Source organism: Coptis chinensis, chromosome 6, assembly GCF_015680905.1.
Source record: "Coptis chinensis isolate HL-2020 chromosome 6, ASM1568090v1, whole genome shotgun sequence".
NCBI lineage: Eukaryota > Viridiplantae > Streptophyta > Magnoliopsida > Ranunculales > Ranunculaceae > Coptis > Coptis chinensis.
In genome coordinates, this window is record NC_141461.1 from 93,919,385 (window position 1) to 93,933,409 (window position 14,025).

The 14,025-nt window shown below is 37.1% G+C and overlaps 1 protein-coding gene and 1 pseudogene across 2 annotated transcripts; both read right to left on the minus strand.

Annotated features, from left to right (window-relative positions):
• Nucleotides 1-9,071: 9,071 nt before the first annotated feature.
• LOC147495571 (putative RING-H2 finger protein ATL21A) lies at nt 9,072-9,560 on the minus strand. The gene has a single exon (XM_086568416.1). It carries the CDS (start codon nt 9,558-9,560, stop codon nt 9,072-9,074), a length of 489 nt encoding a protein of 162 aa, XP_086424542.1.
• A 1,604-nt stretch (nt 9,561-11,164) lies between these two features.
• LOC147495572 (uncharacterized) lies at nt 11,165-13,801 on the minus strand (annotated as a pseudogene). The gene is made up of 4 exons (XR_015199560.1): nt 13,339-13,801; nt 11,564-13,261; nt 11,405-11,478; nt 11,165-11,215 (listed from the first exon to the last, which is right to left on the minus strand). The product of XR_015199560.1 is annotated as an uncharacterized LOC147495572 (transcript).
• Between the last annotated feature and the right edge of the window lie 224 nt (nt 13,802-14,025).

Below are 14,025 nucleotides of genomic sequence, written 5' to 3' on the forward strand. Positions count from 1 at the left end.
CTTGTCTCACGCTAGATCTAGATATGCTCAACCCATGCTTGGAGAACAACTCATCGATTGCCTTTTTAAGTGTTAATGCACTAGTTTCCTTAACATGTACAACTCTAAAAAATCTCTCAATCACGCAACCTTTCTTATCGACATAACGTAAAACAACTGACATTTGCTCCTTAATTGATATATCACGTGCTTCATCAACTAAAATAGCAAACAATGAATTTCCATAATCTTTTAGAATAGCATTTGTAGTTTCCACAGCAGCCGAATTCACAATATCTTTTTGGATATCAGGCAATGTCAATTTCCAATTTTTAGAAGCATTATCAAGAACTTTCTTAATGACTTCGTTATGATTTTTCAGAAACCGTATAAGTTCAAGAAAATTACTTTTATTGATCGACTCATCTGATTCATCATGACCACGGAAAGCTAAACCTTGTCTCAAAAGAAACCTAATGCAATCAGTTATTGCAGTTAGGAGTATTCGATAATCCCTTCGAACTTGGTCGTTGTGCGTGAAGAAATGTCTCGATATCGCTCTTGATTTAACAAAGCCTCTGCGGCCCTATAAGCAATATTATGAGCACTATTTGGTCCTCCAACGTGCTCCTTTAATTTGGTTTTTCTTTCCCAATTAGTAAACCCCCGTGAAAAAAAAAACATCCCCACCTCCTTGTGCCCCTTATTAGGTTTAAAGAGATAACAATATAGACAAAATGCGGCATCCTCGTGAATACTATGTTCCAACCAACTAAACTCCTCATACCACTCAATCTGAAAGCGCCAGTTCTCTTGCCTCTTGTTCTTGGAGGAAAAACATGATTAGGGTGGCAAGGACCCCTAAGCAAATATGCTTTTCTCACCGAAGTCTTGATCATTAGGATGATAATCTAAAAATCTTTTTCCTCGGTCACGGGGGTCTCCACGAAGACTAGACAAGTCAAGTTCTTCACGATTTTCACGTTGAACCCGCTTTGGCGTGGGTTGCAACACCACCATCCTCAATTTCTTGGTGACTTTGCTTTGAGGAGGATCCTACTTCAACATTGGCAACAATATTTGTTTTATTAGGTGGTTGAGTAGGTTGAGTGGGTAGCGACTTTCCTTTGATCAAATACTTTAACATATCCGTTTAAACAATTAAAAATAAACTATTAATCAATTTGAATTGAAATTATACTAACTAAAATAAACTACCAATGTTATTATGATATTCACAAAATAAAATTAAATAAAAATATGTGGTTTAATGAATTCACAAAAAGAATACAAAAATTAAAAAACATAGTTTAGGAATCAACTTAATATGAAAAGATAAAAAATAAGACAAGAAATTTAATAATATTAGGCTTACCTATAAAATTTTAGAAATTATAGATAACTAATTAAAATAATAGAGAGAAAGGTAAAACTGTGGAAAGTAGGTACTTGCGTAGTGGGTTTTGCTTAAATTTTGATAAAAAGTCAAATTTGGAGTAAGATATTTTTTGTTTAGTTGTTTGTTTCAATTGTTTGGTTTTGGTTTTGCGTGCACTGTTTTTTATTTTGTCTTTTGGTGGGTTATGGGTCGTGGGTTTTAGTTAGACTTGAAGTCAACACCTTGTTAAGTACTTAAGTGTTAACCCAAGTACTTTAGTACTTTTACACATTAATACGGTTAGCTTTTTAGGAGGCTGATTGAGTCTTTTTAGGATATGACTAGCTAGCTTTTTGGTTTCGTGAATATGTGAATAGTAGAAAAAAATTTGTTTGCGAAAGTTGAGGGTGAGCTAGGGTGTACCCTAGGCCCCAGCTCATCCATCGGTGAGTGGGGAGAGGGAAGGGAGGAGAGTAAAGGAGGAAGAGATAATGTGAGTTTCGGCGAAGAAGAAAAGAAGAAAAATCATCATTATAAACCAAATATAATTTAAGTTTCAATATAAACCAAATACTAACCTAATCTAGAACCTCATATAGAGTGTCAAATTCGAACAAGGTTAGGAAGATAACTTTAATCAATGTGAGGTATAGGTATGATGGTATGCATTCCACTAAACGTAACTATGTCATAGCTCTATGGGTTATCGGATCGGAAGGAGGTGGAGCAAAAATTTTGTAAGGACCTTGCGATGAAGAGTAGGACTAAGTAGGGTGTGGAATACACAAATCACTTCTAATAGTAGTCTTATATCCTACAAAATCTATGTTAGCAGCTTTGTACATGTTAGCAGACCCCTTTAAGACACGATCCCAGTAACTGTCATAGTCACTATTCAAATCTAAATAGAGTGAAGCTTGTGGGCGACAAGTCTTCATTATTTCTAAGATAGTTAGAACCTCTACTGACTAGCTTTTCCCAATGGGCACATATTCTCCGGAGGAGGGTGTGGGATAAAATATGTCCCAACAATTTGGTGCCAACACCTATCGCCCATGTACCACACGATGATATCTCTAAACTCAAAGACAACTCGGTGCATTGTAAGATCATATGAACGACGTACACAGCGAATCGCCTCACGCATCCAACCATCATCCACGGTATCCCCAACCACATCCTCAACATTTAATTGCAAATACTTTGTAGTATAGTATGGTGTCCACTGTATCGCCAATGCCGATCTAGTCTTAAGTTGGTTACGGTCTAAGTGAATGTTGTGGCGTCTTGACCAGATTGGCGTTCGATCTTTATAGTCATTCATCCATGCTCTAATCCGTGGAACGATATCACGGTCCATATTCAATCTCAGAAGTGGAGTCATTGTAGGTACGTACTCATGCCACTGATACTATAATAAAAATAAATATAAAAACAAACTTGTAATTTAAAATAAAGTTATAATACTAAAAATCTAAAACTTACTTGTAAAATAGGGGTGAAGCCACCACATGCATTGACCATTCCCAACATTATTGTTAAGTCAGCATGCTTGATCCACCGTGTAAATCAAAACTCCAAACATAGCACCACCCCAATCAAACTCATGAATGTATTCTAACCATGACAAACACATTATCTAACATAATCTCAGTGAACTATCACACGTGGGGAAGAAACAACTGCATGATTAAGTAAAAATATAAGGCTCTCATAACTATCTCTCTCGACCGTACTTGTTGGGCACCAACCTTCGTCACTCTCTTTAGTCTTGTCCATGAACTCATTTAAAAAAAAATAAGGTTGATACCACTTTAGACCAATGCTCCCGCTTTATATTGGGTTAACACTCCTCTGCATAATCAAAAGTCGAGTCGAGTACCGACCTTCTCCAAACGGATCATTATTTGTCTTTCTTTTTTCTACACTCATTCTCGTTAGCATAGTGACATCCAATGGAGTGATACCTATCTCGGCTTGCAGAAAGTGGAAAGTGTGAGTTTTTACCCACCACCGCTCGATCAAAACATATATTAAACCACATCGAAACAATTACCCAAATAGAGATTATAAATTTCATTCAGATAATGCGAAAATAGTCTCCTTTTGGCAACCATTATATTCCACTAAGTGTTCACGTCACGGATGCCCAACAACACCATGAATTTCATCTCCTTCGTTGCCTAAATATTTATTCAAAACATTTCATTAAAATTAAAGAAAATACAAATTAGGATGTTAAAAAAATAAAATAAAAATAACGATCAAATGCTTACCATTTATACTAACACGATGAGATATTTGTGTTTACGGGTTTCTAGCCAATGTAGGATGTGTTAGTAGATCGATTGAGTCACGGAAATGAAAGTCTTGGATGGTTTTGCAAATTATAGACTTTGTTTTTCATCCTCATTGTCGTTTAGCGTTGGCGTTGACTTTTTGTCAATCTACTAACTATTTTTCAACGGGAAAATCGTTTACCTTTGTTACTCATTTTGAGTGACACCTGCAATTCAAACATTATCAAACCCATTACCACCAAATAATGCCCAATTAACCATGATTAAAGGCATGATCAAACATACAAACAATCAATCCTAGCAAATAATCGTTTCAAACAATTAATCCTAGCAAGCAATCCTTTCAAACAATCTATTTACATCAATATACAAACTAGCAAACAATCATTTCAAACAATCCTTTTACATCAATACACAAGCTTTCAAACAATCTTTTTACATAACCAAAACAATTCTTGACAATACTAATGTAAAATTGACCTTGAGACTAACTACGTACTAACCTATTATTCCCATCAATCCTAGCTCTTTACATTTTACGCATTCAATTAACAATTAATTAAGGTATGAGGTAAATGTGTTCAATTAGCACTTGATTAAACGTGACAAATTCATAATTTGTTGTTGTGTCAATGTTTATTTCACCCATCTTGCCCAAACAATTGTCAAATTGAGTGCTTGTGAGAGAAAAACTTTGAGGTGGAAGCAATTGAAGACAGAGAGAAATGGGGAAGAGAAGAGAAGTTTGCAATTTATGGTCTGGATTATACAGACAACAAAGTTTCTACCATGAAAACAGGATTGGAATGATTTTTTTTGATTTTGGGCAGCCAAATTTGGTTAAAGGAAGCTAAAAGGCTTATGTGGTAATTTTTAGCAGCTCTCCATTAGACTTGCTATTATGCAATCAAAACTTTTATATGCTTTCAGAACTCCATAAATTTTGATTACTTGACTCTTAGGTTTTTTCTTTCAAATTGACAATTTTAGCATTTCCTTTTTTAATCAAAGTAAATTTCAATAAAGCCTCAATGTTTCCAATTGGAGCCACACTGCCAATTTCCAAAAACACACAATTCTAATCTTGTCGTTACAATGTAATATAATTTGAAACAGTACTAGAGAATATGGTACGAACGCCCAACTTCTTTGTCTAAGACATGCTTGAAAATGTGGTCTTCCTCTATTACAAAGGTACATACATCCTACACTTTCCGAAAGTACTTTCCGTTACTCCGTATGAATGATACAGATCAACAATCGACAACTTTCCTGCTTGATTTATGGATTAGGGTACCAGCACAAATATATGCTAGTCTGGATTAGGGAAAGCAAAATAAAATATCGTCTTAAATTAACTCAAATAGTGGATACAGTTGACAATTATCAACTCATGGTGAACATCTGATTTATAAAGAATATTATTAGGAATACTAACAGGCATGACGATGTCACAGCCGGTCCGGCCTTGGGTTTGCTCCCCAATGGTCACCCGCTCATCTTCATTCAGTTATAATGACAATTTACGAAACACTCGTTTTGCAATTCAAAAAGAAGGCCAACTAAATTTTGTACTGACGCTTCATCGTTATGGAGAATATGTACTGGACTCATTGAACGTGGCGTGAAGGATTGTTTTCGGTGGAGTACCGACACTAGAAGAGGCTAAAGAAACGACTTCTGAACTAAAAGATGCACTGGAAATGTAATTCTGTGCGTTTACTTGGTTTTAATATGATTATTTTATTATCTTAGAAAATTTATGGATTTTGTTTAACATGAACATACCAGGGTATATTTTCCATCTAGTAAAGCTATAGGTTGGGTGAAATCATCAACAGTTGTTCAAGAGCCTGGGCAAAGGTATTCAGAAGCTGATGCCTGTGTTACTAAAGATGGTGTTGTATTGCCGAAACGTGCTTGTCAGGCATTTTCACTGCTGAGAGAAAGTTTTGAGGCTCAGGTTCAATCTTTATTTTCATTTCAATTAATGTAACAATTTCATTGATTTAATAGCTTTAACCAAAAGAACATTGAGTACCATGATCTATTTTCTTATTAAGGGTTCGCGATTCTAATTGCCTTATATTAGTTTGGCCATGAGTTGGAGATTGTCTAAGTTTAAACAAAGATTATTAGGGCTAGGCTTCTTTGCTGTGATGGTTTTATAGTTAGGTGTTAATCTTCATGTATGCCTGGAATTTGTAAAATGAATTGCATGAGAAAGCAAAATACATGTGATAACCTTGCTTCTAGTAGTTTGACCTCTAATACAGGGGAACACATTTCAACAGTTTACAGTTTAGGGTAGTTGATGTAGAAGATTTCCTTTGATCCATACAGTTTCATCAAGCATTTAACAGTTGATCGTTAGGCTCATCTACACGCTAGGTTAGTTAGATGCATAGATCCTTGTGTTGGCTCAATCCAGATAGGGGCGGGAGAGATAGTCTTGGCTTTCATTTGATAATGTGGTTCAAATTTTCTGCCATCAAAGTTGAAGGTCCCATATCATCAGGTTCATCATATAAGCCTCTGAAAAATCCATCATAGGTATCATCTGAGAAATAGATACAATTTGGCCTTGCCTCCTCGGAAACCTCTCTATCATGACAAATGACATGGAATAATTATCCCTAAGAAGAGGGTTAGCCTGGCCCTAAGCTCTTTTAGATCTAACCCAGTTGCTGTTTCAAGGAAATCCAGTTTATGGAATTCAAACCCAGTGGAATATGAACCATCAGTAATTTTGTATCTCCTTCTAATTTGCAACAAGTTCCCACATAAATCCACGAGATACTTCTTCCTCCTATATAGTAGTAATACAATCCGGGTTGTGTTGCTACTTTTACAAGCTTAGAGGACGTTGATTCACATCACAGGAAAAAAACTTGTCCATTGAAGTCAACCACATAAAACTGATCTTTGTAGAATATAACATCATCCACGCCCTTTCTTTTCTGTTTTGGAGTAAAATTAGGTACCAGTAACAGTTACATATGTGATGGTAGACCCCATAAATGGGAGGTACCAGACTTAAATCTACTGTAGGTTTGCTTGAGTGTGCACTGGTGATGTAGGAGGCTAGCACTCCTTACTCTCCAACACTGTACAGTTCTTTTTTTTTTTTTCTCATTAATGAATTCCCCAATCCTACTTAGCAAAAAACATCATCCATGTCCCTCGTATTTGAAATCTAGGACTGTCCAAAATCTGTCACCAGGCTTGAGGAAGAAGAATCTATGGTAGTCACCATAAATTGCCATGACTACATAATTTGGGTTTGACGCAGGGTTGTCCAACAAAACTGCCTTTTGCAGGAAACCTTCAGCATAAATTTGGTTCCATTCATGGGAATACCTTTTAAAGGAGGCAGTTGAATCTCATTATCAACCCGACAAGAAGGATTAAATAGGGCTTTACATCTAACCGGAACTGAAACAGATCCACAGTACAACCATCCATGACTTGAGCCACGGAAGAACAGCCTGTGGGGTACTGGTACCTGGGCGTTGCAAAGTCTCTTCTTGGTCAAGCTGTAAAACTTCGGGTGGTTTGCATGTGTTGATTGTCATGTTCAGCTGGACGCATGAGGACTGGATGTTTATGTGGTTCATGTACTAAGCCAATTCATGCACGCTCGCGGTATTGCTCACATGGATGCCGCACATCGACTTCTTCGATATCTCAAAGGATCTCCTGGTAAAGGCATCCTTCTTTCCTCCAATAGTCCTCCACTTACGAGGGATTTTGTGATTTTGATTGGGCGAGGTTGTCCCACAACCGCCGCTTCTACCACCGGTTATTGCATTTTTCTTAGTTCAGTCCTATATCTTGAAAACCAAGAAACGGATAATCGTTACGCGGTGTCATCCGCCCAAGGAGAATATCGTGTTATGGCTTATATCACTTTTTGAATTGCAATGGTTGACATATCTTCTTACCGATCTTGGTATTTCTCTTTGCCAACCTATTTCTCTTCCCCTGTGACAATCAAGCCGCTATTCACATAGTTGAGAATCCAAGTATTTCACTTAACGACCAAGCATATTGAGCTTGATTGCCACTTTGTTCGTGAAAGATCCAATCACGCTAATTGCTCCAAGAAGACACTCATTATGTTGATCAAATTGTCGACATTTTCACCAAACCACTAGGAAGTCATTCCTTTCAAACCACGGTTGGCAAGTTGGACGCTATCGATATCCACGATCCAACTTGAGGGGAGTAATAAGATATACTTGGCTGTTGTTGTACAACAAGGCGGCTTGGCTTTTTGCTTCACATTATCCAAGACGCGACGCTTGATTCACTGATAACTAACTTGACTAATAAAGTCGGTTGTTTTTCTTGTATTAGAAGTTTCCTATTCTATAACCAAAATCGTTTTGGGAACTCTAACCCTAGATGTAAACCTAATGTAATCTATATATATATATATATATATATATATATATATATATATATATATATATATATATATATAAATGATAAATTATCATCTTTTCTCAATTAAAGAGAGAAGACACACAATCTCTTAGCCTATTTAATTTTACAATAATACATTTCTTTTCTTTTTTTTTTCGATAACCTAATAATACATTTCTTTTTTACCCTAATCAAAGTTAAATTTCAGCTTGAACATACCAAAATTATCATTTTTTATATTATTTTATTATTATTCTCTTTGTTATTTTTTAATTATCATTTTCTTTTTCTATCACCTGTTGGAACACATTTTCTGTTTTTTGGCCATGGTTGAGAATTGAGATAGCTCATATATAAGTCGTAATTAAGCATATATACTACGTTATACCTTTGTCCTTAACATTTTAGGTACTGCAAGTCTGCAATCACAGGTTCGTAGATACTAGAATCACAGGTTCACAGGTTCGTAAAGGTAGTGTTAACTTATGGGACTACTAGAATTCCCGAACAAAATACTGAAGTCAGGATCAAAATTTGGCGAAGGAGATATTTTTCTTAATTAAGGGCCTTTCAAGGTGGAGAATTACACACTTTACCATCATGTATGTATGGTCGTTTCGTTCGGTGCGAAGTTTAGGAAATTTTTTGGTTTGGACCAGAATAACAAATCGTGCCCCGAACAAAAAAAATATGGAAATCAGAACTTCATCAAGTAATTCAGTACTCAACAATAAAGACTATTGTGTCCATTGTGTCTAATTGTCAGACCCATTTCATTGCTAAGCGCTGATTCTCTTTGAATCCACAACAATAGCATAGTTGAGCAGGTTCTTTTCTTAATTCACCCGTGAAGCGAAGAATCATTTAAATTCGAAGCGACATCATTTAAATTCAGAGATTTAAATTCGAAGTGAAGCAAAGCGAAATCATTTTGATGGTTTCAGTCAAAAAATTATTTAATCTAATAACTAGTCAAGCTTGATATTTCATAAGCCAATTCGAGATGCTAAATATGAGAGATAATTACCACGTTTTCGAAGATTAAAACATTCGACCTCAGAGCTCTTGCTGTTCTTGAATCCGCATTGGCCACCTCGTACAACACACTCCGTACAGTCCGGCGTATCCCACATAAGAAAAAGATGTTTGTAAATATCAACAGCGGGATATCCAAACGGGTAAACTGGCCATGCTGGAACCGCAACTGAATTAATGAACTCGCAGCTTGGTATTATTGTTGGGTTCGGAGAAGTTGTAGCATATATTGAGTAGTTTGACGTACTGAGACAAGGGATAGGATCTATACGATATGATGGATCAGGCGGTGAAGAACAATTGTAGAAGCCGACGTACCAAGAGTAAGCACTCTTGAAAGGAGAATTTGAAAGGTTAAGATTCATAAGCCGTTTAGGAAGACAATTCTCTTGGTCATAGATTGCTACTGCCCGTGTGACATAATCTATTCCTCGTACCATAAATTTACCCGACGATCCAAGGTCAAGAACTGTTCCATTATTGTTGCAAGAAAGATTAAATCCTGGATAACCACAACTTTGTCGCTCATCACCGTTAACGCCGAAAGGAAAGTGAATTTTAGGTTCTCTTTCGTCGCCGCCGCATCTAACTGGACAATTTTTTTGACTTGTTGCGAAGTTTGTATAGAATAGAAAGACAAGGAACAGGGGCGGGAGGACTCTTAAGAAGCCCATGCTTGGGAAGAGATTGAAAGCCTTGATCGTAATCAGAAAGATATATATTAGTTAGATTCATTTCTAAGTCATTCAAGGGTAATAAGTCATCATCAAAATGCGTCAAGTCTTCTCTCACTCGGTAATTTTATAATTTTGTGATGTTTCCAGCTTTTGTTTATACTTCAATTCAATTCAATTAGGTGACAAAACAGAGAAGAAGACGCTCATTCAAGAATCTACTTGGTCAAAACCGTGTTGGAGGTCACATCGTACTTTGGTAAGTTTGGTTTGCTATGATTTTTCAAATAAGAGTATTCTACAATCTATGATTTTTCAAATCAGTAACTTTGAAAATACTTATACTTACTTGGACAGAAACAATCAATCGTAAGTTCGTAACCATATACTTGGCACATCAGAGACTCCAGAATGTTTATAAGAAATACTTCTACTTAAATAAAGTCAAACCGCCCATGATATCTGTTGATGACGTTTCTGGCAGGAGACTACAAATTGAAGGAAAATATCTTACGAGTCACATTCCTAAAACCATCTTCAAGTCAACACTGGTACCTCAAATTTGAGGATATGCATATATGAACTCTGGTAGTCATACCTACTGCTGAAAATTCAGACATCATTTTTGATGATGCGGCCACACTACAACTCCCTAATAGCAACTCTCAGGTCATATCCAGGTTAAGCAGGTATGCGCTTTCCACTACCGACAGGATACATTACAAGTTTCGATTAATAGATATATAATGTGCAAATCAATTTTATTGGTTAGGATTCAACACTGGTTAGGATTACAAGATCATTTCGACGTGATCAACACGCACTGTGATTCTAGGGATATTACAACAAGAGCGTTTACTAAAACATCCATCTGAGGGACAAATCCAGCTGGAGGCTGGAACGACTGTGTAACCTGCAACATATATACACGCCAAAATATTGGCTCTTAGCCGCTCCATAAATGTATAACTAGACTTTTGCACCATGAGATTGTTTACATATACTCGTCTGGATCCATACCTACCAATGGCAAAAAATAAGGAATATAAAGATGCATTTGCAGGTCTTTTCACTATAAAAAAAGGTATACACAATTTCCTTTTTATTCTCAAAATTTTACTCAAGAAGTTACATGATTAACATACTCTGCAACACTTGTCGCATTGTTGGCCTAGATTGTGGATTGGTATGCAAGCATGCAAGAGCTAGCATGAATGCTGAAGAGATTCTGAGTACAACCTGTGGATCGGGAGAGGAGAGACGCGAATCTAACACATCATGCGGTGATATGTTCAGATCAACTGGCGGCAATGGTAAAGAGATGAGTTCCCTTGGATGCCTTCCCATAATAATTTCTAATGTTAATACACCAAAGCTGTAAACATCACATTTTTCTGTCACCGCCATTGTGTAAGCAAGCTCTGAAACAAATAAAAAGTACTCCGAAGTTAATTAGGAAACCGAGCTAAATGTAGGAAACTTAAGACAGTATCTATCTACCTATCTAATCCAATATGATTATAAAGAAGTACTTTCAAAAGTTGGATATACTTTCTCAAGACATGATTATGTTTATTGAATGGAAAAGGGAAGGGGAAGCATAAGCTTGCCTGGCGCCATGTAGCCCTTCGTGCCAGCAACTTTGGCCCATAATGATGAATCAGGATTTAAAAGTCTTGCGATGCTGAAATCAGAGATACAACCCTCAAATTCTGCATTCAGTAAAATATTGCTGCTAGATATGTCACGATGAAGGATGGGTGGCTTACAATCATAATGCAAGTATGATAAAGCATTGGCAACATTTCTGATGACATTCAGTCTCTTAAGCCAATCAAACTCTTTTGCTCCATTCTCTCTACTGATAATATCAGCTAAGCTTCCCTTTTCCATGTACTCATAAATCAAAAATGTGTGCCTGGGGTGAGAACAGAACCCATAAAGTTTTACAATGTTTTGATGCCGTACTTCTGTTAAGGATTGAATCTCATTCATAAAACATTCCAAATTATCTAGTTTGCCATCTTCTTGTGAAGAAAGCATCTTTATAGCTACTACATTCCCAGTTGGTAATTCTGCCCTGAAAACCCTTCCAGATCCTCCCTTCCCAATGCAATACGTGTCATCAAAATTATTTGTAGCATCAATGACATTTTCGTAGATAATGCTCCCATCGTAATTCCAAACTGAAAATATGTTTTTGCTGGCAGATGCAGGTCCATTATCATCAGAATTTTGCACTTTTCTTTTTCGATGAAAATAAAATAAGATTGCAACGAGCAGGAGCAGTAAAAACAATGAGCCCACAATAGAACCAACAATCTTTGTTACACCATTATGCAAACCTTTTTCAGTACCCTCGTTACCAGAGAAGCTTCTGGGCGGCAAAGCTTCAACATCACTGAACAAACCTTTATTATTACTGAATGCTTCGGATGGAGCTTCTTCAAAAACTTTACTTCTGGAAAGACAGCCTTCCAACTTATTGTTCGAAAAATCAATGGTTAATAGACTTACCATCTGACTGAAGGAAGTAGGGATAGAACCTGTAAGCTGATTCTGGGAGAGATTCAATTGTTCCAACATAATGAGCTTGCTGAATTGTGCTGGAATATTTCCAGCGAGTGAGTTCTGACTAAGGTCTAGTTATTCCTGCAATTGCACTAGATTTCCAATCTGAAATGGGATCAGACCTGACAACTCATTCTTTTTCAAATTCAAATACCGCAACGTCAAGCACTCACCTATCTGCTCTGGAATCGGCCCACCTAGCTGATTGAATGAGAGGTCTAGGAACTCAAGATTGGACAGTCTTTCAAATTCCGGTGGTACATTACCAGATAATTGATTGCAACACAAGGTCAGATTGAACAAAACAGACAGATTACTCAACTCCTTTGGTATTTCTCCTACGAGTTGGTTCTCAGAAAGATCAAGTACCTGTAAGTCATTCAGTTGGCCTAGTCCCCCCGAAATCCTCCCACTGATCTCATTACCAGGAACAAGTAACGCTGTCAAATCTTTAAATGCTGTCCAGTTTGATGGGAGTTTCCCACTGAGTCTATTATATCCCAGATCAATATAATTGAGACTTGTATGTAATCCAAAATCTTGGGATATATCTCCATTAAGCAGATTTCCTCTGAGTAGAACTCTGAATAAGGTCGTACAATTCTTGAAACTTCTGGGGATGGGGCCAGTTAACTGGTTGTTGGCCGCTGCAAAATACTGTAGCGATCCACCTCGACACACTTCTTGTGGTAAATTTCCCGAGAAGTTATTACCGTTCAAATGAAGTCGAGCCAGAGACGATAGGTTGCTAAGTTCTTCAGGTAGTAAACCAGATAAATGATTTTTGAAGAGACGCAAATCTCGCAGGTTCCTCACTATACCAATATTTAAGGGAACTGATCCAGAGAGTTGATTCTGATCAAGGTATAACAGTATAACACCATGAGGTTGCTTAAGTTACCCAAAGATTGAGGGATGGAACCAATCAAAAAGTTCCCACGGAGAGCTACTAGGAACAAATCTTTCAAGTTACCAATCTCTGGAGGTATTGAACCACCTATATTATTGTATGACAGGGTGAGTTTTTTAAGGCTTGTAAGGAGATCAATTTTACGAGGGATGGTACCAATAAACTCGTTATTTTGCAGTCCAAGACTCACAAGTTTGGTCCAGTTGGTGAACAAGAGTGGGTCTAGTTCCCCAGTTAAGCCATTAGCAGATACATTGAGCTCGATGATTCTACTAAGATTACCAAAAGAAAGTGGAAGGCTACCAGTAAGAAAATTTACTGAAAGATCCAAGTGGGTGAGCCTGGAAAGTGTACCAATCTGCGACGGGATATTTCCCGTGAGTTTGTTGTTGCTGAGATCAAGATAGACTAGCTTCGGCAAGGATGAAAAGTCTAAGTTTTCAAGTGTACCTTGCAGGCTGGCTTCTTGAAGGTTCAGTTCAGTTACTCTTCCGGTCCTGTCACAAACTACCCATACCACATGCATGGAGTCGAGTTGTTTGTGTTGGTATCTGTTGTCCATGAACTAATAGCAGCTTGACTCATGAGACTGGTTTTCCATTGAAGGAGAGCATCAACTTCTGATTCATACCCTGCTTCTGCTATCTGAAATACTAACAGAACCAAAACTACTAATCAAGACATAGTTCTCAAGAACCATCATCATTGTTGTAATGATTCTATTCTCTGAATCTTTGGGCAATATTAATC